The sequence below is a fragment of the Epinephelus lanceolatus genome, chromosome 19, assembly GCF_041903045.1.
Source record: "Epinephelus lanceolatus isolate andai-2023 chromosome 19, ASM4190304v1, whole genome shotgun sequence".
NCBI classification, from domain to species: domain Eukaryota; kingdom Metazoa; phylum Chordata; class Actinopteri; order Perciformes; family Serranidae; genus Epinephelus; species Epinephelus lanceolatus.
This window is the reverse complement of record NC_135752.1, coordinates 8,797,844-8,825,073: the sequence shown is the minus strand read 5'-3', so window position 1 is coordinate 8,825,073 and position 27,230 is coordinate 8,797,844. Positions and strand designations below refer to the sequence as shown.

The 27,230-nt window shown below is 38.3% G+C and overlaps 1 protein-coding gene across 1 annotated transcript; it reads left to right on the top strand.

Moving 5' to 3' along the window:
* The first annotated feature begins 317 nt into the window (after nt 1–317).
* Nucleotides 318–26,551, top strand: tbc1d13 (TBC1 domain family, member 13). The gene is made up of 12 exons (XM_033646210.2): nt 318–453; nt 4,551–4,624; nt 4,721–4,761; nt 6,611–6,672; nt 8,443–8,542; nt 10,829–10,911; nt 11,050–11,209; nt 12,977–13,187; nt 13,836–13,999; nt 17,276–17,436; nt 17,531–17,588; nt 19,040–26,551. Exons 1-12 carry the CDS (start codon nt 431–433, stop codon nt 19,103–19,105), a joined length of 1,203 nt encoding a protein of 400 aa, XP_033502101.1. The 5' UTR covers nt 318–430; the 3' UTR covers nt 19,106–26,551.
* Nucleotides 26,552–27,230: the final 679 nt, after the last annotated feature.

Below are 27,230 nucleotides of genomic sequence, written 5' to 3'. Positions count from 1 at the left end.
TGTTTTGCAAAAAGTGTGAAGCTGAGTCTGTGCTTATTGTTGTGCAACTATGGACAGGTGTTTTGCTTCTTGAGTGTAAAGAGCTGTTAATTGTGTGAAAATTTTCATTTCAGTGCGTAAACAACTGTAAAAAACTGTAACACATTATTATAGTTAGAAAATACTTAAAATGAGTAGTACTTAAAATTAAACCTGCGTTACTAAATGGCACTGGGGAACAAATTAGGGAACAAAGCGTTTTGTTAAGGGAACAACCCTAGCATATGATCCCACTCACTGTCACGCAGATCTGCCGTGGATCCAAACAGCGGCGTGGTGTCTGCCCACTGTGTTGTTGTGAAGACGGAAGTGATAGGAGGACTTCCCCCCTGGCCATTAATTCATTCCTTTTTGGAAACACTTAAAGGAATACACCGCCGCCTGCCCAGACATGTCTACCGCATACAAAAACAGGTGGGACACATCTAAATCTTCGTTTTTGCATGTAATGCAGGACACACAGATAGACTATAACCGGTGCTACATCATGTTTTGCAGCGGTTAGCATCCTTTACCGCAAACTGGTATTAACTTCAGTGTTTAGCTAGCAGCAACAGCAGCTCAGCTAATCAAACATGAGCTAAGTTTAGCTTTTAGGCAAGTATTGCAAAAACATTAAATTCCTACGTGCTGATATGACTTTACATTTACTGTCAAAAACAGCGAGGCTTTAGCGTCAAAAGTTAACGTTAACTAATACAACAACTTCATCGTTTTAAGTAGCTACGCTAGCTCCCTGTTAGCACATCAGCTGACACATCATACTTCCTTAAGCCCTAACTGGCTAACAATTAGCTAACATTCAGCGAGCTGGATCTGCTGACAGTGTAAAGGTGAAAACATATGTCACCTATCTCCAGTTAAACTGCTGTCCTGATGTTATATTACCTCGTGACAAATTAGACAGATCACGCTTCCTTTGATAAACGCTTTGGGCTCAGCATAGAGGCATTACTTTCATCAAATTTTCCATGATATTTCCATTTTCTCTGCTGTAATGTACTTTAAACCACAGTGTCAATCCCAACTGTTGTATGTTATAACTTTTAATAATGTTTGATTGTGTGTATTGCACGTCTCAAGTTATTTTAAGGGTTATTTATTTCTCAGATATATACAGAACAATACCATCTTCCCCACAACTCCTTACAAATCGGTTTTACCCACAGAATAAACAGGGTTAAGGTTAGAGTTAAAAATGAGGCATAAGGGTTTTTAACCCTTTTTAATCACGATCGATTGAATTTTGATACATTTCTTAATTGGAAAATGTTTGTATACATGCTGTATGTATGTAGCAGATGCACAAGGCCCCATACTCAGCCGCATCTATATAACTGAAAAAATACTAGGGATGCACGATATTGGAATTTTTTATTTATTTTTTGCTGATATCCGATATGCCAATATGTAAGAACTCATTTGACCAACAACCGATACTGATATCAGTATATCCACTCTTTTCCTTACCTAATATTAGTGACCATCAAGTCTCTTCTGTAGTGGAATTAACATCATATTATGCATGCATACTCTTATTGTGAGGGCCCACCAGCAGATTGAGACATGAAATACATTGCTTTTCAATGTATGTAATAGTCATTCATTGTGCAACTTAGAAAAAAGCATGTTAGCGGATTCTGATAGTTCATTTTAAAACCAATATTGGCTGATGACCATGGTGTACTGGTATAATCGTCCATTCCTAAAAATACTGATATGGTGGTAAAATGTTTTAATTAAAATGATGGCAGTCTAACAATAAATACTAAAAATAACTATTTTCACTGACCATCACCACCAGGAGATGTTTTTACCATATGGTAGACTACTTAAAATGTACACTGAAATACTAAGCACAGTTGGTACACCTGCATCTAAATGCAACCCAATACCAAGGTGTTGCAATACATCCAATATTTATGAAGTTCATCATATTCAGTAATTGTTCATCCAAGAGGTGTTGATGCTTCTCTATTACTGAATATGATGAACTTCATCCAATATTTATGAAGTTCATCATATTCAGTAATTGTTCATCCAAGAGGTGTTGATGCTTTTCTGTGGTCAGTTTGAAGACTGGTGTTTGTGCTGTTGTAGCTGTAAGATTGCATAACACTAATAGTGTTTCTAATAATGTCTAATAATGTCAAGATAGTATTTTGCCCACAATCATTGTGGGCAGAATACTGGCTGAACAAATGGTTTTATGTTTAGAATCTTAGAGTGGTCTGTGTCAAAGTGATCTATGTCTGGCATAGGGAGGTCAGAGTGAGATGTGGTTGTAGTTATTTGTGCTTTTGTTGGATTGGTTTGCTCTATACAGCTGTAGTACTAGTACAAAGCTGCATCGACATCTTTTTATCCATTGCAGTTCAGTGCACCAAACTACTGCAACACATTCACTACTGCTTGACTGACGAGAGTCCATGTTTCTGGGTTACAGTGCTATTTAATAGAGAAATAAAGGAGCATGTAAGATATGTTTATAGCTTTACATATCACATGGTTCAATTTTTTAGTTTGGTCTGATCTCCGGATGAGGGAGAGAAGAGTGGTCAGTACAGAGCTGATTTCCAATGTGAAAACAGTTGCAGCAGAATGTAAGAAAATTCCTGACTACAATTGCAATTTGTTACATTTTGAGAAAGACTTTGTGAATCAATATCTGGAAATTTTAGAAATTGTTAAAACCTTTATTTTAGACCTAATCTGTATCTTCTAAACTCACTTAAAGAAATAGTTCAACATCTTGGTAAGTACACGTATACACTATCTTGCTATTTGTATTAAACAAACAAGATAGAGTGTGTGCTGATCAGCTGTTACCCTGCTTTCAGTCTCAATATTAAGCCAAGCTAGTCACCTCCTGGCTCTTGCTTCATACTTATTGTACAGACATGAGTGACCCTTTCATCTAAGCCTCAGCAAGAAAAAAAATTGGCATATCTCCCAAAATGCCAAACTGTTCTTTTAAATGTATCTTAATTATAGATTTAGCATTTAATGCCAGAGAAGGCACCCTTTTTGTGTAGATCATGTGTGTTAACTAGAGCCTGACTGATACTGGATTTTTGGGGCCAATACCGATATTAAGGAGTAAAAAAAATTCTGATATTGATATATCAGCAGTAGTGTTGCAACGGTATACCAGGTTCAAGGTATACCGTGATATTAAAATTGACTGTTATGACTGTCATACTGTGTACATTTGCTTATCTACGATGCTGAAAGAAAATGATACTGGACAGAAAACCTCAACTTCATTTTAGTTGTTATCAAAAGGGAGACCTATTACATATACAGCCATTAATAATGGTTTCAAGTTTCAAATATAGTAATAAATATTTGTTTAACCAAAAATAACCCTTTCATTTTAATTCCTTTAAGGGTCATTCTGACTGATAATAATAATAACTGTGTAATACTGTGATACTGTGAAAATTTTCTGAGTGTATACACATACATATACATATATATATATATACATATATATATATATATGTACATATACATATATATATATGTGTGTGTGTGTGTGTGTGTGTGTGTATGTGTATAAATATATATACCTACATCACAATGGTCAAACACAGGACCACATTCAGTGATGACTCGTTTCCCCAAGATGCACCATGGAGCACTACAGGAAGTCATTCCTGCCTGTGGCCACCAGCCTGTACACCTCCTCCCTCAGTGTGTCAGCCACTCTGGCTCAACAAGACTAAAAAGGCACTTAGACTTAATTCACCTTTCTGGATATATAATCCATAAATTATCCATGTTGGCGGCTGTTGCTCAGAGGTAGAGCGGGTCGTCCACCTATTGAAAGATCAGCGGTTAGATCCCAGGCTCCTCCAGGCTGCATGTCAAAGTATCCTTGAGCAAGATACTGAACCCCAAATTGCTCCCGATGGCTGTTCCATCGGTGTGTGAGTGTGTTAAAAGTAGCAGGTGGCACCTTGTATGGTAGCCTCGGTCACCAGTGTATGAATCTGTGTGTGAATGGGTGAACGTGACTCGTAGTGTAAAAAGTGCTTTGAGTAGTCACTAGATGACTAGAACGGCGCTATACAAACGCAGGTCCATTTACCATTATGTTTCTGCTGTGCAAAAGTGACTTAAGGTACAATTATTGTTACTATTGTTTTTACTACTTTATCACTAATTCTTGCAATATTCTGTGTAATTATTCAACTGTACAATATTCTAAACACCTCTTGAATGTATATATTTATTCCACATACAATGCACATAACTGTACTTCATTGAGGATTTCATAATTATAAGTGATCCCAACCATCTTTTCCTGCATCATGTTTTCATTAAAAAAAAAAAAAAAACTTTTCATTTTGGTGCATATCAGACAACATATGCCGATACTGATATATCGATGATATACTCCAGTTACGAGTTAACATTGTGCTCATAATGGTATAAGAAGTATTTTGTCATGGAGAAGTTATTAAGAAATTAAGTTGGTTCTAACCTCGCCTTGTTTCTTATTTCAGAATACAGGAATTCAAAGTAACCTTGAGTGAAGAAAACATAAACTTGAAGACTCTGAGAGAGCTGTGCTTCAATGGTAATTTTTACACCTTGATGTTTTTTTGTGCCGAAACCATGAGGCTAGATACCTTAATGGTCTGTACTTGATTATCCTTTTCTTTATTCAACTCAGGAATCCCATTTGAAGGAGGTATACGAGCTCTTTGCTGGAAAGTAAGTTGCCCTGCCTCTGTGTTGTTTTGTATTCTTATCCTAAAGCTCTTTTTCCTCTTTTGTTAAACGCTGTTTTCCTTGAGGTTTGCTCCTATGAGTGTTCCAAGTGGGATTCAGCAAACCCTCTTAGCTGCACAAACTTGGTGTAAACTGCTTGTTGCCAATTAATGAATGCCACCATGAGATTTGATTATTAGCATACCTAACTACTTGTTCCACTCATACACAAAAATATGTACAAGAGTGAATAAAAAGAACTTTACTCTGCAGGACTTCATGTCCTGCTGTCAGAAAGCAGATCAAAACGAGACAATTAATTGCCTGTGTCCAGGGACCCAAAAAATATTACTACTTTGAATGCCGTGTCAGAACATATTCCATTAAAGCCGATATTAAACTGTCAGGTGTTATAACAAATAATGTTCACCTGACATGCAGAAAGACTCTTAGGCAGCTGTTGGAGTGTGAGAGTCTTTAGAGCAATTACAGCATATTTGCCTCTCAGTAAAGTATTTTAGTAGATTTCTGTAATGTATTCAAAGATGCAGTGTTTCACAAACTGAGTTAAAAACCCCAACTGAGATGCATATTTGGAATGCGCTGTGTACATGTCCCAAGAATGTGTCATCATCTGAGTTGCGGCCACCTTCATATACACTGAACAAAAATCTAAAGTCAATGCTGTTGCTTTTGCTCCCATATTTCACAGTTAAAGATAAAAGATTTTTTGAATGCACTCATACATTTATCTCAAAATTTTTGTCACAAATTTGTTAAAATCCACGTGAGTAAGCACCCCTCCATTTCCAAAGTCATCCGTCCAGCTGACAGGTGTGGCATATCAAGATGCTGATTATATAGCATCATTACTACAGAGGTGTGCCTTGGGATGGTCACAATAAAAGGTCACTCGAAAATGTGCAGTTTGATCACACAACACAATGACACAGATGTGGCAAGTTCAAACTGCACATTTTAGAGTATCCCCTATTGTGACCATCCCAAGGCACGCCTGTGAAGTCATCATGCTGTTTAATCATCATCTTGATATGTCACATCTGTCAGATGGATTATCTTGGGAAAAGAGAAGTGCTCACTTTAACAAATTTGTGACCATAATTTGAGAGAAATGTATCTGTTGAGTGCATAAAAAGGTTTCAGATCTTTAACTTAAATCTGTGAAACATGGGAGCAAAAACAAGACGTGTTTAAATTTTTGTTCAGTATAACAGGAACAAACAGCAAAACAAATTCTGTACCTCTTTAACGGAGTTATATTCGCTTAAGATCTTTGTTCTTTCAACAACAACTTTCCATTCTTTCTGATATCATAAATAGATTGTGTGTCTACTTATTCCAAAACTACTTTAAGGTCTGTGTGATGCTTACTTGAGGGAAATCTTCAAAGCAGAGCTCCCAGGTTTTTTATGGCTACACCATGACATCAAATAGAAAAATTCAGAATATTTTGTCTATTCTTAATACACAGTCTCTGAAATTCAGCCTTTCATATTTGGTATCTATAATTATGGGATCTGGACCATAGTTAAATATAAAGTTTAGTGGGTTTGAACACCACATGGATGGGTAATAAAGGCCTTGCTGGTGGGTCCAGCAGGATAGAAGATGATAATGGAAATTTTTGGACACAATAGTTTTTCACTACAGTACATTGTGTGTTTTGCAAAACAAATTAAAAAGTAATGAAGTCTGGGTTAAAAATAAAATGCAACATTTCTATAAGATTGTGAAGGGGGACAGATCAAATAGTTGCACATTTGACTATATAGACTTGCAAAATATTCGGATGTGTGTTGACTGACTTGTGATTATTTTACTCACTTTTCAGATCCTTCTCAATTATCTTCCTCTTGATCAGACATTATGGGAATCTTTCCTCAAAAAACAGAGGTAAGGAGAACATCCATCCATTTTCAACCGCTTACCTGAAGCCTGGTCCTGGGGGCAGCAGGCTGAGCAAAGTATTGCAGACACCCCTCTCTCTCCAAGGAGAACATGTTAAAACTTAATGAAAGAGCATGGAGATCTCACTGAGCAACCACAAAATCAGCTGCCATTAATCAACACAGCTGATGACAATAGCTGATGTCGTTAGCTGACTAAAAACAGAAAAAAACAGCCATCTCAGCTGTGACTCACCAGTCATGATTCTGTTTATTATGGTGGTCTCTCATGGTGAAGAAACTCTCTTTACTGTTGTTTCCTCCATTTTCCTTGTTTATATCAGACCCAACAGAGAAAAGCCCCAATGGTGTTTTCACCACTTTTTCCAGATTTGGCAGCAGAGAAGAAAAAACACAGTAACAGGACATTTTAGCGAAAAAATTGTTTGATTAATTTTTTCAATTTACCGATTACTTGTTCAGTCTGAAAAATATCACGAAATTGTCAAAATGCCCATTATGATGTCCCAGAGGCCCCAAGTGACATCTTCTTGTGTATTGTTTTGCCTAACCAAAACCCAAAATATTTAGTAATATAAAAGTGTTAAATTTTTGAAGCTAAAAACAGAGAATATTTTTGTGTTTCTGCTTGATAAATGTCTGAAAGATTACTCAATTTTCAAATTACTCGGTGATTCATTTTCTGTGGTCTGATTAATCAACAAATTATCTCAGTGCTACCAGGGTGTCTGCAGGTCCTTAAAAAGTCTTAAAATGTCTTTAAAATTAAATCTCATAAATGTTAAGCCCAGTTTAGATGAAATATTCGCGATGAGATGAAACCGTTTTAGAATGTTGCAGAGAAAAGTTGCAGCGGTGTGAACTGGCCGGTCTGAACTCGACTCAAGCCAGCTGATGGTGCCACCTGCAGTGATTTGGCCACTTCAGATGGCCAAATCACTGGTGGCTGGTTTTAGAATGTAAAGGGTGTCATCTAGGGCTGTCCCAATCCGATCCTCGGATCGGGTATCGGCTCCGATCACGTTATTTTTACAAAATCGGAATTGGTACTAACAGATCGGAGGAATCAAAACAACAAAAATGGCCAGGTTTTTCATCTATGTTGTTCATTGTTGCCTCCACTTTCCAATGTATAAAGATATAGGCCTATTTTGTTTGTTGAAGACAAGAAGAAGATATTGAATTTGTTTACATTTTGTGCTGCTGAACCACCGATAAGCTTTTCGGATACTATTTAAATAAAAAACAAACCTTATGGGACAACTTGGATGCATTCTTTTTTTTTTTTTTTTTTTCTTAACGCTTTGCAAAGTATCATATCGGACTCGGTATCGGACTCGGTTTCAAAATAAAGGACTCTGTATCGGATTGGATGCAAAAAAATGTGATTGGGACATCCCTAGTGTCATCTAGTTTGTAGAAATGTAGATGAACCTAACACTTTAATAACTATATTTCTACATTAAGCTTACCTCTGCAGGGGACTACATACGTACTACTTGTCGCCATACTTACCTGCAATGCTTGGATGAGAAAAAAGATGAATTGTCCAAAAAATTGTCTTAATCAGTCTTGGTTAAAAATTACCTTAAAAATGTCTTAAAAAGCATTTAATTTAAGTGTCTGATACATGGAGACACCCTGACTACTTTTTTTAAATCCAGTATAAACCTGGATATAAACAAATGGCTCTTGAGGTGTATTTTAAGTTTCCACCACCACTTTGTTCCAAGTTGTCCCATTTTGTCTGTCATAGGGAGGTGTACTCCCAGTTCCTGAAGGAGATGATCATCCAGCCCGGTATTGCCAAAGCCAACTTGGGCCTTTCCAGAGAAGATGTGACTATGGAGGATCATGTGAGTTCTTCTTTTCACAGCAGTGTTAAACTGAAATGAGGCCTGATCAGTGAAGCTACAAGGTATGTGAAGTACAGTGTGCTTCAGTGACTATGCTAATGTCTGCTATCTTCCTCTGCTGAAGTAAGCAGTAAAAGGCAGTGCATGCAGAACAGCCTTAAAGAGGCAGTGTGACTGGTGATTGCATGACAGTCTTTAGCTGTTCATCACTCATGTGGCAGATATTGTTAAACTATAGTTGAGTTTCATCAATAACATTCAGCTCTAACTAACAAGTAGCAGGAGGAGTAGGTTGTAAGACCAGTAGTGTTTTTACGGTAAAAGCCCAAACATGCATTTGTATGACTTGGCAGGACTAACTGTTTAATGTTCTGTTTTGGGTAATCATTAAACTGTGTTTCTAACAGTGCAACTTTAAAATGTGGATGTGTGACCGCTTTGCAGATCACTTTGTTATCTCAAGTCTTTTGAGTTTTTGTTCTTAGTTGCTTAAGCACACTTTTTGAAACACTGTTTGACTGTCAGAACAATAAGTCACTACAACAGTCACTGCAACAGTTTATACTGTGCAGCACAACCTATAACTAAAGTCACTTTAAGTTGTATTTCCTGCAAGAAACCATAAAGCAATCAAACACTGTAAAGCTACAGTAGGTAACTTTTAATTAAAATAACTGTTTTGATATTAGCTGAAACTGTCATTATATGCTGATAATATACAGTGACATGTAAAAGTCTGGGAACCCCTGGTCAAATTTTATTTCACTGTAAACAGTTAATTAAGTAGAGGATGAACTGATCTCCAAAAGGCATGACGTTAAAGATGAAATATGCTTTTAATTTTTTTAAGCAAGATTAGAGTATTATTTTTGTTTCATACAATTTTAGAGTGAAAAAAAGGAAAGGAGCATTATGCAAAAGTTTAGGCATCCCAAGACATTTGAGCTCTCAGACAAATTTTACCAGGGTCTCAGACCATAATTAGCTTGTTAGGACTATGGCTTGTTCACAGATATTGTTAGGTGCGAATTAGATGCAAATTTCAAACCTTTATATATACTCTGATTCCTGAAACCTTGCTCCAACAATCATCAACAATCATCAATTATGTCAGAACATCAGCGAACACCACTGACCACTCGGTGAGTTTCATGGCTTTGAAACCGAACGTTTAGGGTGGTTTTAGGACAGGTTCACACATGGCCATAGGCAGCAGTGTTAAGCCAGGCAGGGGAAAGCCAAATTCTCCGAAAATGAACAATCATCACTATTTTGGTCTTAGCCACTCTATTTCATCATAAACAACCCAGAAATAGGGCTCAAAGTGCAAAATACTGGACTTCTCCAGTCTGGAAGCAAACGTAATACCATCTGTAAAAATCAGAAGATGAAGAGAGGATGCCTTCTACAACAAGACCATGATCCTAAACACACCTCGAAATCCCCAATGGACTACCTCGGGAGGAGCAAGCTGAAGATTTTGCCATGACCCTCACAATCCCCAGACCTAAAAATCATTAAATCTGTGGATAGACCTCAAAAGAGCAGTGCATGCAAGATGGCCCAAGAATCTCACCGAGCTAGAAGCCTTCTGCAGGAAGAATGGGTGAAAATCCTCCAAACAAGAATTAAAAGACTCATAGCTGGCTACAAAGAAGCTTTGATACTTGCCAAACGGGCCCTACTAATTACTGACCATCCAGGGTGCCCAACCATTTGCTTTAGGCCCTTTTCCTTTTTTGATATTTTGAAACTGGAGAACATTGAAATAAAAAAAGTATTCTCACTTAAAATATTGAAGAAAGGTATCATCTTTAACTTCATGCCTTTTGAAAATCCGGTCATGTTTTACTTGCTTAGCTACTCACAGTAAACAAAATTTTGACCAGGGATGCCTAAACTTTTGCATGCCGCTGTACATGACACAGATTGTCTGTGATTGTCTGTGAAAAAAACATGTTGCTCCTCTTCCTCATTGTGCTTCTAATGGCATCTGCAAGAATTCACTTCAGCTGAATGAAAAACAACCAGTCAGAGCTGACAAGTCTCAGATGCAGCTGTCAATCATTTCAATCACTGCTCCTGAACTGCAGTCAAACTGTCAAATTAGACAGCGCTGATCGAATCCAATCAAGATTCTGTTTCTGTATCGCCTATTTCTTGCCTCAGATGTTTTCATCTAATAAATGATCGACTGCTTGTCCGGCTCTTTGCTCACAGGTGTAACAGGTCACTTAAAACTGTTTCAGTAATTTCATGTGTCTTTTTCCCTTATCTTTTTTTCAGCCTCTAAATCCGAACCCAGACAGCAGGTGGAATACCTACTTCAAAGATAATGAAATTCTGCTACAAATCGACAAGGATGTAAGGTATGACTGTAGAAAAACTATTCTAGATCTATTAGTTTGTTCTTGACAGTATGTGAATGTCTAAAAGAAAACAGCATGTAATAGTGTATACACCTCAAAGTCAGGTAAAATATGACTGACCTGTTTGTGTGTTTGCAGGCGGCTGTACCCAGACATGGCATTCTTCCAGCGTCCCACAGAATACCCCTGCCAGCTTATCTTGGACCCTCAGAATGACTATGAGACGTTGCGTCGGCGAGTCGAACAAACCACCCTGAAAGCACAAACTGTAAACCGCAACCGCAGTGGAGTCACCAATGTAAGTGAATGTTCGTGTGTGTGTGGTCAGGGTATGTCTGGAGGAATCCAGTGAGGAACAGAGAAAATGTGTCATCAGATTTTCAAATTAATGTTTACAAGCTCCACCTGAACTAGTCTGTCATATGAAGTGCAGATGTAAGTTACGAGAGGAATGGTGAACGTGCTTTTAAAGCACAAACAGGTTTGTTTGTCCCGGATGTAGTGTTGTAGAAAGCTAAGCTGTGTTACATTGTATTTATGCATTATGCCAGAACAGAATACATTGTAGTAAATCAGGATTTTTTGAAAATAAATGTAATTCTTTTGGGTTTCTGTCTATCCATACAAACTCACTCAGGGGTGATTTCACACCTAACCTGTTTGGTTTGGTTAAAACAAACTGGTGCGTTAGCCTGGTTAGTGAAGTTCATTTAGGCTGGTGTGACAGCAGACAGACCACAGTAGAAGCATGATTTTTGTAAGATCAAACTGCTAATGAATCCATCTGCTACATCCGCAAGACCACTCTTTTTTGTCTCTATCTGTTTTTACATAATGTGGCAGACTAACAGTCTAATAATACTAATGATGCTTATCATTAGTTATTTCTTTGTGACACCAGATTACATAGGTTCACAAACAAGAAGTTTTAAAGTGCTGCATTAACTGCTGCCAGTCACCGGAGTCTGATTTTCATAGGTCTTGATGCGCTGATGATGCAGGATGAAATCACCAGTTCTTTGCATTTGATGAGTCACCTGTCATCCTGTATAACTTACATCCAGACTGAAATGTCTTAACAACTGTTGGATACATTGCTGCGCACAAACAGGAACTATACATGCATTAAATGGAGAGATGTCAGAGTGAGGGGGCTGCCTTGGACAGGCGTCCTGACCAGTTGGGGGTCCAGTGCCTTGCTTAAGGGCACCCCGTCAGTGCTCAGGAGTCTCCAGCACTCCAGTCCACGCTCCATACTTGGTCCATGCTCCATACTTGGTCCGTATGGGGACTTGAACCGGCAACCCCTTGGTTCCTAAGCTAGGTCCCTATGGACTGAGCTATTGCCGCCCCATGAAGTGTGTTTCACGATGACAAAATTACTTTTATTTAAATGGAGTTTGGTAGGGTGAACAATTGCGATTTTGGGCTGTTTGTGGGTAAACAACAAGGAGCTCACTCTAATACAAAAGATCTATCTCTGTAGAGAGATCTTGACCATAATGTTGTCAGACAATTCAATCTGAGTCTGTCAGTGGCAAAAACAATCCTTTCACTGGACATAAATTGACAGTGCTCAGTTACCCTGAGGGATTACACTGCAGTCTGTCTCTCCTCTGCAGGCCGCAGCGATTTTGCTCAGTACTGGACAGATTAAAAATTAAAAATTGTTATTCCGATTAGTCTCTTAGACACAAAAACATGGAAAAATAGGGTGTAGTCTAAAACAACTTAGTTTTTTTTAAGAAGCTGTGAACTGCAAACACAAGCACTCTCTTTGCAGTACTACTTTGAGAATCACATGTAAGCAATGCTGAAGAGCATTAGTGGAAACACCCTGAACTCCTAAGATTGATCATTATCAGGTTATTGCTTCTTTACACCAGGACAGTGATATTGACCTTTATTTTCTTAAGTTTACTTTTACATCTCATCTTCTTTTCCCTTGAATTAACATAAATATCTGTTTAAAACAAACATTGTATGTGCTGCTTATAGTCATTATTACACACAGTTTGCTGAGCAATTGCCACACCTTTCTGGTAAACTGAATCTGTTCCTTCAGGTCAGCTCCCCTGGAAAGGCGTTGAACCTGTATCCATCTAATGAATATGAGGTACTGCCCAATGGGAGTGAGGCACACTGGGAAGTGGTGGAGCGGATCCTCTTCATCTATGCCAAACTCAACCCTGGGATTGCCTATGTACAGGGCATGAATGAGATTGTTGGGCCAATTTACTACACCTTTGCCACGGACCCCAACAGCCAGTGGAAAGGTCGGTCATATTTTAACTAAACATTTGAACTTCTGACATTTTCACGCACAAATGTAACACGGTGGCCCGGGTCCTTAACAAGTCATAAAATGTCTAAAATACACATGTATCATTAAAAGGCCTTAAAAAGTATAACATTGTCTTTAATTCAAATTGTTTGGGCCTTTATATTTTTTTTAATCATGTCAATGTGAGAATTTCCGGTGTTGTCAGTACAGGAAACATATTTTAACACATTTTAACTCAAGGGAAACACTATTCAGTGGGTGAACAGACTTCAACACAACACCTCAATGCATGCAGTGCCCCTATTTTGCCCTTTTTATGCATTAAGATCATGCAATGAGGCTAGCCAGCCTGTTTGTTTGTTTGTCTTTTTTTGTGCGGCAAGCACAGAGATTATCATCATCATTATTCATCATCAGCAGCAGCAGCAGTGCCATTTTACTTTACTGTTCATTTTGAGCTGATCAGTGTGTTTATTTGGAGAGAGAATATGTTTACTTTTGGTGTGTATTTCCATTGCAAGTTTGGTCTTAAATTACTTCTTAAGTGCTATTGGAAAAAGTCTTGAAAAGTCTTAAATGTTTCATAACTGTAGACACCATGTATGAGCCCTTTGTAAATCTTTTGTGCTTTATCATTCAGAGCACGCTGAAGCAGATACATTCTTCTGTTTCACCAACCTGATGTCAGAGAACAGGGACAACTTCATCAAGAGCCTGGACGACTCTCAGTGCGGCATCACCTACAAGATGGAGAGTGTGTATTCCATGCTCAAAGACAAAGACCTGGAGCTCTATCTCAAGCTGGTATGGCTGAGGCCACATTCCCACTTCTTGCTCATTTTCTGTTCCTTTTAGGGAGCTAAAGGAACTGTTCTCTGGGGCTTCACTCTAAAAATCAATGATTGGAATCAGCAGGCGAGGAGCTGCCATTACAAACCACATATTATCTATAACAGCCAGTGTCCACGTGATCTATTACACTGCCTCTGGCTCCTAACAGCTGCAGACTCTCTGACCAGAGCATCTCACTCATGACTTTCCTCTCCATTCTGCTGTCTGTCCGTGCCTGGCTTTTGTGGCCGGAGCACCTCTGAGGCATAAAACTGAATTGCGAATGTGTAGAAATCATGATTAATTAAATAGCTGTTTGGTCTATAAATGATCAGAAAACAATGAACAAGACTAGGCCAAAACCTAGTACATGGCTGGACCGTGTATGAAATACTCAGGAGCTTTTAATTTGAAACAGGAAGTGGCTGGCAGTCAGCTAGTCACAAACTTTTGTTGGCCTAGCTTACAGAGCTGGCCTTGTTGTTGCGGTCCAACCCAAAAAACGAATGTAAACACATGTTAAGCTTAAGAAAAGTACAGTGAGACACAGTCACGCAGAGGACAAGAGCGGCTTTCTGTGGAGAAGTACTCACTGATTAGCTCATTTTTGCTCCATTCAACACAACCCGTCCCTCCCCTGTTCAACCCTGGTCACAGATGTCCATCCCCACATGACTGGTGGAGACTGCACAGCTATTGGCCACTATCAGAGCCAAGTTCTGCCAGTAGTGTCCTATCTGTGCCAATTACCAAAAAGGGAATCTCGTCATTGTGGCAGCACATATAAACACATAACATTTACTTCAATTTCAATTATTATTTCCACCTTCTCATCATAATGGCAGTAGGGGTGTAAATCACCAGCTTCATCACGATACGATATTATATCGATTTGTTTGGATGACGATACGATGTTTGCCGATATCATAAAGTCTGTCACGATACGATTTTGATTCGATTCGATTCGATTCAGGAGCCTGCGATCAATATGACGCAATATCATATGCCCATCTAACACAATCATTTACATCAACTTAAATGAAAAACAGTATTCTTCTGTAACAAAAAATAATAAAAATAGACCTGTTCACTAAAATGGTAACACAGACGTGCTATGTGAATTTCAAAATAAAGGTGTATCTTTAAGATGACGATATGGATCGATGTTTTCATTTTGCATCGATGTAATTGGATCGTTAATCAATGAATCGATGTATTGATGTGGATCGATGTATTGTTACACCCCTAAATGGCAGTGGCACCCGTTCTGACATTGTAACACGAAACACTCAGTAACATTTAAATTAGGGCTTGTTTCATAAAGACACGACTGTTCCTCAAGCAAGTTGATGAGGTGATCCTCTTTCCTCCATCCAAAACTGCCATTTCACCCATGGCTGTTTGGCTAGTTAGCTAGCTAGCTTGCTAATCAAACCATGCTTTTACGCTGAAGTTACAGTGGTTACAGAAAATGAGCCGAACAAAGTTGTCACTCGTCACATGATAGCAATGTGTTTTCCTACGCTATGACACGAGTGTGTGAATGATATATTCAGGCGTCAAACTTTACTCATGTAGCAGCTGGCAGTTATCTGTTCATAGGGCTGGCCTTACCTCTAGGGTCTAGCCAAAAATGTCTGGCAGAAGTTTACAGAGCCTGATGTGATGTCTTAAAGGGCCAGTGTGTAATATTTGGCATGGTTTATTGTCAATCTCAATCTGAATATTCTACCCATTAATATGTTTATACAAGTGTATGATCGCTATAAAATAAAATTTGTTTGGTTTTCCTAGCCTTATAATTATGCTTTTATATATATATTTATATATATATATATATATATAGCAAGGGCCTTGCTTTAGAGAGGTCGCCATCTTGCACCGCCATGTATGTACGGCAGACCGAGTGGACAATCCAGCCAGCCAGAGAATGTGTTTCGCGTGTATAAATGAACCAACGAAGACAGCGGAAGGAAGGAAGAAGGAGGAAGAAACAGCAGAGAGTGTTAGTAGTTCGATAGAGAGTAGTGAAAAGATTTTTTGGTTATAAAGTTTGCGAATGGACCACACTTACCACGCAACAGGAGAGAATGAACCCGAACCGTCATCTGCGAGGAAAAGAAGACGCAACTTCACCCCTTGTGATGCACTCTCTGCGGCGCTTTTCCTCCTGGTGATATATCTCCCAACGATGGTAGCAGTAGCACCGAATCCCATTCTGTGCATTCAGCCTCTCTTCTCACCCGCTCAGCATCAAACACATGGAGTTCCTCATCTGTATGCTCCGGCTCAAACAGGTATGGCTCTGGGTCTGTGTCCGCTACAAGAAACTCTTCAAAATTGCGTTCAAAGTCGTCCATTGCAGCTACTATAATCCGGAGATATTGCTAGGCTAAATAAACAGCTGAGCTCTGTTTACCGGCTAAGCTGTCAGTCAGTGTGCGGGCTGGAGATTGGCGGAGCAGAGAGGGGAGGGGGGTCCCCACTCGGTATGGCAAACGAGTATGTGTGTAAAGTTATGAAGTGTGTCTGTTACGCTAGAAGAGTCAGAGTTTGGGATGGAGTGGAGTGTTACCCCAGTTTTTTTGGAGTGCTCAAATAAACTGGCCTTTTTCCTGAACGCTTCTCTGGTCTCCTGCTCGTGAGGGATTCATTACAATATCGTAACATGGCTTAGATTTCTAAATAAACATTCACCTCGTCACTAGATAGACCTACTCCTGAAAAAGTCATGCGCAAGGCTTTTTGTCCCTACGAGGCCACCATCATTTACCCGACAGGAGGGGTGAGCGAGTGAGCCCTGCAATCTAGAATTTGACCACTGATGTCACTGTTTTCAACCCATTTTACACACTGGGCCTTTAAATTACTTGGTTGTCAAATCCGTCAAAATATATAGTTTACTATCATGACAAAAAGAACCGCAGCAAATCCTCATCTGAGATTCTCCTCAATCTGAGAAGCTGGAACCAGAGAATGTTTAACATTTTTGCGAAGGATTAATCTAAACAGTTGCTGATCAGTGTTCTGTATCGAGTCATTATATCAGAATTAATATTTAATGACTTTGCTAGGAAAACATTTTTTTTGGTGCTTGCAATAAGTGAGAGAGAGCGAGTGAGAGATGGACAGGTGGAGACAATATGAGCCTGCTAAAGTACAGATTCACATTTTTTCAAATCTGTCTTAAAACAACAATGATATGCCCATTTCCTCTGTTTTTCTTCCATGTTTTTTCTGTCCACACAGGAAGAACAGAACATCAAACCGCAGTATTTCACATTCCGGTGGCTGACCTTGTTGTTATCTCAGGAGTTCCTCCTGCCAGATGTCATCCGCATCTGGGACACCCTGTTTTCTGACCAGGACAGATTCCACTTCCTCATCCTGGTCTGCTGCGCCATGCTCATGTGAGATTTTCTGATTTTGCTCCCTGTACTCCCACATTATTGATACCTGTGACTCTTCATGTGAATCATGGTTTCTGTTGACTTCTTCTCATAGACTCATCCGGGACAACTTACTGGCAGGAGACTTTACAGTGAATATGAGATTACTGCAGGTAAGACTTATTATAATATGTTGTGAAACGTTATTAAGATATACGTGCAGGTAATGTTCTCACTGAAACTGACTCAGTGATTTTTATGTCTCCTCATGGCAAGACCTGTGGCCGTAGGCATTATGTGTCATCATGTTTCCTTATGTTTCACTCTCATGAATGTGAAATCTCAAGGACACCATGAGGGAAGAGCTTCAAACTTGCCACAAACGTGCACTTGGACTCAAGAATAAACTGATTGTATTTTGTTGGTCAAAGGTCAGTGGGACCTCAGAAAACATGTTCTTGGCAATAACTTTCAAGATTTCACACAGATGTCTAACAGAATAAAATTGTGACAACATTTTATATCCAAAAGGTCAGATGTCATCTTTACTGTTACATCATAATGTTCTGCAAAAATACTTTTCTGGCTGATACCCAGTGTCATAACTAGGGATGGGTACTGAAACCCAGTATTAAATGAGTCCCAGGGCTAAATGATCAAAGACTGTAGTATTGATAAACTCTGACTTCAATTAGTTCTTTTATCTGCACTTCTCTACATTTTATTTTAATGCATTGTCATCCTGCAGCCTCTCACCCGTGCTCTATGCCGAGACTGACCTCCTTCACATACACACACACATACACACACACACCCTCATGACATGGAATAAAGTTGGTGAACAGCAGAGATGATAAATGACGGCTGTATGTATGTAGTCTAACTCTTTAGCTCAGTTTGCCACTTATCTTAAAATTGGGCAAATACTTTTAAACAAAGCTGATGGCTGACACAAGAAGCCCCTCCTATTTCTACCAGTGCTAATGTTACCTGCATGCAGTGAATCACATCAGCAGAGACAAGTCAGGACAGAGGACAGGAGGAATGACTTATAAAGACTGATAAATACTGAACTGCACTCAATATTGTCATGTCAGGAATATATAGTGACATAGCTGTTGTAAAATTACTGTTACTGCTCTGGAAACATTTAGTTCAAATATGCAGTAATCCTGTTCTGAATTTATTCTTTTTAAATTAATGTTTTCTAAAAAGCAACTTTTTTTAGAAATGCAAAGGAACCGAGAGTATCGATGAAGTACCAAATCGTGTATCAGTAAGAGTAGTAGTAGTATTAATAAAATCTTAACAATACCCAGTCATAATTATATCTCAGGAACAGAAGGGGAGACATTTGGTCAGAAACTGAATTGGAGACACTAATTTTGGTTGTCCTTGAAACTGTGCTGATTGGACAGATGTTCTGCTGCCGGGGGAAGGATGTGTGTGAAACATCCATGTTTTAGTATATGCAGCTGCTTTACAGCAACATCCATTTCTGAAGCATTGTCAACTGTCATGGCTACATGTGATCTGGACAGACATGGATGTAAACTGTAACTGCAACTTGACTGGTTCATGGAGACGTACAGCTGCGTTGTGGTAATTTTAGTTTTTCTTTCAGGATTACCCAATCTCAGATGTTCACACCATCCTGACCAAGGCCAAAGACCTTCAGGATAACTCCTAACCTGTTCCCTCTTTTCCCTCCTGCCTTTTCTGCTCAGATATGGTAGGTGAGAGTATAAACATTACAAAATCATTGTCATGTCAAACATGTTTCGTGGAACTGATCAATGAAGAGCTTGGACAGATGCGTTGGGAAAAGCCAGCATACTGCTTTTCAACTCGACGCCTGATGATTGGTCAATAGGGACTGCCATGAAACCTTTGAGGACAAGCTGAAACTATTTCTTGGAGTGCAGAGGGGATGCCTCTCCCTTCTTGATGCATTCTGGGAAAAGGCTACCTTGGTCCTCCTCCTCTCACAGCCATCTCTCCCATGGAGACTTGTTGTGCTCAGATAATGATGATTGCACTGAGAGAGAGGGAGCCACATTAGTCCTACACTACACCTCTTAGTTTGTCATGAAAATTTAAATGTTTAACAACAGAGCCAAGAATTCCCACTGCAACCACGGGTGTTGTCAGATCGAGCAAATGTTTCATTGGGTAATGCAGTAGTGCATGTTTTGGTCTTTAAGGGTTTTCTTTTTTTATTTTTAGAAGTTGAACGTTTTTAATTTTAGAAACATGTATGCCTTATCTGTTTATTAATATGTGAAGCAGGAGACAGTATTCCTGGGTACATTTTCTGTCTGGATAAAATAAATCTGAAGTGAGGGGCCTGACCTATTGAATACTTTACTAGTAACCTTTTGAAAATCATTATTTCTTTAGCATCATGTCTCAGCAATGCATTTAGTCCCATTGGAAATGTAATGTGATGAATTTTCCTTTGTTCTGTCATTACTTTGACACAACAGAGTACTGTTGAAAGAACCATCAGAGGGAGTTGTGGTGCTTTTCACACTGAATATTACTGACCGAGCTTCTTCTCCAACCAGGGTTTACATGTATCTCTATAGTAACTTCATTATAGTACTTCATATCGCAGTGAATGAGTCATTGCGATTGGCCAGAGGGTGTGCATGCAGAGGTGGGACCAAGTCATTGTTTTGCAAGTCACAAGTAAGTCCCAAGTCCTAAACTTTGCATCCTAAACAAGTCATAATGCGCTCCTCACCAAATGGTAATACCATTTTAACAACAGAGTAATAACATATTAAATCTACAAAAATCATGAATGCGTTTAAAAATTTGTATTTAATTGGGTAACAAGTTTGTTGGAAGTTGTTGGATGATTTTTGACCTGTACATTTTGTATGCTGAAATTTGTTTTTTGTTGTGCACCGTGTAGCTTTTGTTTACGAATGAAATTATCGTTAGTATCATTTTTCGCAACTGATGGTCAGTAACATAACGTGAGTTATTGATTGTTCTCATCTGCAACTTCATTGGATGCTATGGAATTGGTTCAAACAAAAGAGATCTGGAGCATTATGTGTCGGCTTGCTTAAAATTAATTGCGTTAACATTAGTTGATTTAGGAAATGAAGGCAAATGGGTGGCACATTTTTAAGTAACATACTTTTTAATCTTTGGGCTTGGGGGAAGGCATCAACTATTTTCAACTCAAAAGGCTGAAGTCTAAATTAGTCATGAGTCATTGGTGTTAAAGTCAATAGCGTCTAAATAAGAGCTTGTGTCATACGGATACAGCTGTTCCTCAGAAAAATTGATGAAGTGACCCATACAGTACTTTTATGGATACTTTTATGTTATAGTGTTACAGAAAATGAGCCGAATAAAGTTGTCACTCATCATTTGATAGCAATGTGCTTTTGTACACTGTGACAAGAGCATGTGAATGAAGTGGTAAGTTATTAAATTTTACCTATGGAGCAGCTAAAATTTAGCTAGGAAGCTTGCTAATTCCATTATGCTTTTATGTTATTGTTACAGTGATTACAGAAAATGAACCGAACACGGTTGTCACTCATCAAATGATAGCAGTATGCTTTCCTATGCTGTGACAAGAGTGTGTGAATGAAGCATTAAGTCATTAATTTATTTACTTATGTAACAGCTGGAAGTTAGCTATCTTGCTTGCTAATTCAAACAAAGTTGATATGGAGAATTAGGTGTCGACTTGCTTGAAATGAATAGCATTAACGTTAGTTGATTCAGGAAATGAAGGGAAATTAATAAATTGGTGGTCCACTTTATAACATGACATACTTTTTAAAGGAGCTATATGTAAGAAATCTAAAGCAAATAGTCGTAAAATCCTCCTAATGTCACAGAGACTAAGGAATAATGTTCATATAACATACTGATCGCATTTAAAAAAATATTTTACAGTCTGCAAATCATGTTTATGTTTTGAATTTGTGTTTTGGCCTGTTGCGCCACCCACTGCCGTCTACCAGTCACGCAGTCAGTAGAGTTTCAGCATCAGTTACAGTTACGACTGAGCTACAGCAGCACGGCAAGCAGCATTAGCAGTGCCCCAGTACATAGCATTAGCAGCCGGCTCCTCCGCTGTATCTCGGCAGCAGCGTTAGCAGCAGAGAAGCCGGACTTGCTCGAACGGTCCGCTGGAAAACCAAAGATCACGGACACGGTGACACAGCCCTGCCACGGCAGCCGTCTGTGGGCAAACAAATCAGTCTCCAGCGTGCCGCTGTCCAGCAACCTCGAATCTGTAGGGGAGGGGGGACGGACACGACTCGCGGCAGTATTTTGAATTTGAGTGCAGTAACCGTTTTGGCCACATTTTTACATACAGCGCCTTTAATCTTTGGCCTCGGGGAAGGTATTGAGTATTTTTTCATGTCAAAAGGCTCAAGACTAGTTGAAGTCACAAGTCATTGGTGTTTAAGTCTAAGTGGAATTGCAAGTCTTTTTTTATTTTCAAATCAAATCTGAAGTTATCACATTTTTTACTGAAGTCTGACTAGTCATGGGACTCAAGTCCGCACCTCTGAATGCGTGGCAAAGCAGCATCATCTAGTCATAAGTGAATTCATAGTTGGAAGGCTGCTGGTTTTTGCTGTTACTAGCCGACAGTAATAAAGCTAAGTACTGACATGTTCCAATATTAGTGCAGTGCAATACAGTACCGATACATTAACAGATGAGTTCAGGAGATACCACAGTTAAACTTTGTTGTTAATTTGAGAAATATAACCACATTTTTCTACAGTTACAAAGAAGCCAAAATGAGAAATTGTGCCTAAAAAAATAGTCTTGAATTTGATTTAAATTGGAATTGTGTGAAAGGAGAATAAATAAAAAAAGATTTTGACCAGACATTCAGTGCCCACAACTGACATCTGACATCTGTTACATTTCAGTCGGTAACAGAAAAAGAGTAGGGATGCACAATAATATTGGCACATCATTGGCATCGGCCATTATCAACTTTAAAATCAACTATCAGAATGAATATTACGTACACTGAAAAAGCATTCTATTTCATGTCTCCCATCTGTTGGTGAGCCATCACGATAAGAGTATGCATGTATAATGTGATGGTATTTCCACTACAGAGGAGACCTGATTATCACTGAAGTTAGGTGGGGGAAAAAGTAGATATATGGATTCAGTATCAGTTATCCGCCAAATTAGTTGCTACACATCGGCATATTGTATATTGGCAAAAAGTCCAATATCGTGCATCCCTTAAAAAAGAGAGATTTGATTGCCAGCCCACAGCTAGTCTGTTGAAAGAAAGTAATTACTTGGGTATCGAAGGCTAACCTATGTTCAAATAACTGCACAACAGAGCAGCCATGTGGATTTCGATAATTAATACTCATTTGATGTTGTGGTAGACACAAACAGCTTCGATAAGCTATAAACTGCTAGTTAATTTTAGATAAGCTACAAACAGCTAGTTAACTTTACGTCAGGTACAAACAGCCAGCATTACTTTGGATATTTTGTTTATGAGTAGGAAAAATGAATGTTGGCTGAAGCAGCTGGCATGCACAAGAACTAGAAAATGTTCTAGTATGCTTACTTTAGCAAAACGCACACAACTGAGAAATACCAGTCTTATATTGAGGTTTATGGGTTCAGGTGCTGTAATGATGAACTGTCTTATTGCTTATATTACAGTTAAACCAGAAGCATTTGATGGAACAGAGATGAAATGGATGTAAGAAATAATATTACGTGCTAAAAAGCCTCTCAACTTGATGATTAGTATAAAACTCAGACTCTGTTCTCTTTCCCTTTTTATCTGTGATCTTATGTAGCTAAAACTCAATAGCGGAATGACAAGCAAGCTGAAATAGCTTGACTGAACAACATGCAGATGTTATTCTAAACTTCTGTTTCGCAGTGGAAACAGGCCTGCAGTTGGTTGTTTTTTTAAGGAAATGAAAGCCTCAGTCGATAGCTAAGCTAGTTCAGGGTTAATGATGCAGGTAAACCTTTGGCCAAGGGTATTAACTGGAGCTGCGATGTTTGAGGGTGACCGCATATGGTGCTAGACATAAAGGGATGGTGTCCGACTGACAGAACTTTTTGGGTACGCTCAAATGGATGGCAGCCAGTATGCAATAGAAGGTTTATAAATATAAAGTTTTAGCCTTCTATTCAAGATGTTTTTAATAATTGCAGAATTGTAATTCTCACTTGCATCTTTATTTTATGTATAAAATATATTCAGATTCAAGGCTGACTGCGGATGCTTCAGTGAAACGAATCAATCATCCTCAATGAATTATGATAGTGTGCCAGTTATTGAGCCTTTCGGCAGGTGCAGACCAGATTTTTCAATGCATGTGTTGCACCCCATTGATATTACATGATTTGACACTATGACTACTCCCCTACCAACTTGCCTTTGATTAAGCTTGATAATGTTCAGTGTGAACACCAGCGCAGCTTCACAGCTTTGATTCCCATGTCTGTTATTATTTGAACTTGTGTTGTGTGCACATACTATATGATCTATGTGGCACACGGGTCATGGCTTGATTAATCATATGAATGTAAATGTGTATCTGCAAACTGAAATCTGCCACTCTTGTAATCAGTCACAAGCTTGTTACATGTTAACAATGTTTATCAGTGGACAAGAAGTCATCTCAGAAAGCTGTTTAAGAGCTCTAATATGTTAATGATACTTGGGTTTATGAATTAATTTATTTCATACTTATGTGAAGGCAGTTTATGTAGATTGGTGATGAAATGCTCCCCCACATTATTACGAACAAAGATCAATTTTTTTGCTAAAGAGGTCATTGCAGCTCACTTAGTGTCATCTCATCTTGTACAAAGTGCAGGATTTTCAAAAATGAGCCTTCATGCCCAAAATGTCAACTGACACCATTCTAGGGCAACTGAAGTATTTCTGTAATCTGTCACTTTTAATAATCTTTATAGACGTGGATGGGGCATTAATAACTCTTTTCCTTGTCTGCTTTTTCTGCTACGGAAGATGAAATCAAATCTTACTTGACCATCCTAATCACAGCACACTATTAAAATGTAGTCTTTAATATTGTTGACAGTTGTGTGTGTGGAAGCTGTTTTCTTTTAACAAACAGTATGGAACAATACAGTGCTTTTAATTTTGTGAGAAGAGGCTGCTCAAAGGACACATATATTTGTGTCAGAAGTGCTCTTTCATTAGAATTGAAAAGGATATTCTTCTAAATGGTGTTTAAATTAATTGAAAAAAAAAAAGAAACTTCTAAAAATAGATCAGAATTGGTTTGATTCTCTGTTGTCAAAATCATTGGTTCTCCTGTCGAATACTGGATAGCACTGGACTCATTTGTCTGAGATGTTAAGAAAATGTAATCACTATTTGCTTTTGAATCTAAAACCAGTAAATTGATGTGCATTTGGTCACCGTTCTAGCAGCACCTGGAAGCCTGTTGTGTTGAAGGGACTGCTTTTATTACAAAATGGAATTGAATTTTATCCACCAGACTTTATAAATCATCTCAGATTAAATTTGCTTAAAGGATGAATCAGCAATTAATAATCCAGTCATGTTAATATTCAGTCCAGTGGTGACAGCACCTCACACTAATTTTGTACTCACTAAATGAGTGAAATAAACAAATGACATCAGATGGCTCTAGCCATAATAAGTCTGGCAATATTCTGTTTAATATTATATATATTATATATATTTAATATTCTGGTTTTCTTATCGTCAAAGAAAATCTCAAAATCAACAATGTTAGTCCATCTTTCTGACTTCCCTACTCTTCCACATTTGGTACGCCAGTGAGCATTTAATGGGGATACTCAAGGACTTGATTCGGACATAAGTATTCATTTAATGTACAGCGTAATTGCCGCCCAGCCTCCCTCGTGGGAACCTGACTTTTCTATTTATTTTTTATTACATAAAATGGGTAAAATCCACTGTTGCAGGAGTGAGCTCCATGTTTGTCACTGCTGCTGTGTTAGCTGGTGCTAACTGGGCAGACGCTGAGCTGACCAGGAGGAGAGCAGCTCGGAAGACAGTCCTTCAGCACTGCATCTAACCTATGTAACAGCAGCAACACAAAGTTTCCTGACTTTATTTTTAATGATAACTTTATATTTATTAAATATTAGACTAATTGAAACCTGGTTGTTCAATAAGCAATTTTCAAATTGCACTCATTTCCATTGTTGGCCAATTTATATTCCTATTTTTACATACATACGGAAGTTACTTGAAAGACCCATCTCTGGTATTAACATTTATTTACCTGTACATTGTTACATTGGACTGCATGCTATTCCTTCTAAAATAAAAGAACACGCGGAAGCTGCCTTTTGAAACAAAAGCAAAGGAAAAAAATGATGGATTTAACTGGAGTTACCGAGTTGCTTATTTTGGATAAAAGGCTGAAGATACACTGAATCAACTGTGAGTCCAGGCAAAAAACAAATACTAACGTCTCCATAACTGTTTGAAATGATTACATTTTCTGAACTTCATTCATTCTTGAATGCTCCCTGGGGTTGTGCTGCCCTACATCCTAAACCTACAGTGAGACAGACTGAATGGTTAGTCCTATATATGATAATATGTGCAGTGGTTCTCCTTATGTGACATCATCAGGTAACAAGCAGTCCTGAACAACAACCTTTTCAGGTGTACTTTAGCTATCAATCCAGATCCAACCACTTAGAAATGTCAAGAATATCCTGTTCAGTTTGAAAGAGCAAAAAAGAGCAAGCATTTGAAGACCAAAACAAAAAAAATATTTTGCATTTGAAAGTATTTTTATCAGGTGCAAAAATATTTGGTGATTATTTTTGAGGGACTGTTACCAATTGATGGCATCCACATGCTCCTCTTTTTAATGTGTATTTATTTCTATCCTGTGTGTGTGTGTGTGTGTGTGTGTGTGTGTGTGTGTGTGTGTGTGTTGGTGAGTGATAATCCCTATAATCTTTGTCTTTTGTCAGTTATTTGCATGCTTCCAATTTTGTAAGCACATTTTTGTAATGTCTCTAGTGTTAAGACTTGTATGTACAGTATGTTTTTACATGTTTGCAGATGTGCATTAAAATGAATGATGGAATAAATAAAACATCTCTCATTTGTGAAGTGGTGTAATTGAGTCCATTTCTACTGAGTAGCAATAACCTGAGAGAAAGTGTTCCTGTCTCAGCAATTTAAATTGATATTTGGAAAAACATGAAATATACTGTTCAAGGATAGTTTGAATTAAATCATGTATACATGTATTTGCAGTAATGCCTGGATAATGCTTCATAGGGCACCTGCATTTATTATCAAATGCAGATGCAATCTTAATGGCTGAATTCCATTTAGGTGTGCCAGGTCAGGGTATAGTGACAATAATTTTTTGAAACAGTAACAAAAACACCACATCTGTTTATGCTGTGGACATAGATTGTTAGTCTAAATGTCTGACAAGATCATGGAAAAGATCCCTATGGAGATACACCTTTTTATTAAAGAGTAAGATCTTTTTTGCATAATAATAGTAAATAATTAATATGAATATGTATAGCACCTCAAAAATTGCTGTACAATAAAACTAAGCATATTAAACACACATTCAAACACAAGGAGAATGAAACAAACTAGAAATGCCCTAAAATGTCACCAAAGCAAAAGATAAATTACAGACCAAAACTGAAATCAGGATAATCAACAGGAATTACAGTCAATAGGATAGCAATAATAAAGACAGCTTGGATGCACTCAGGATATGCTTTCCGATAGAAGTACATTTTTAGAAGAGAATTTAATGAAGTCA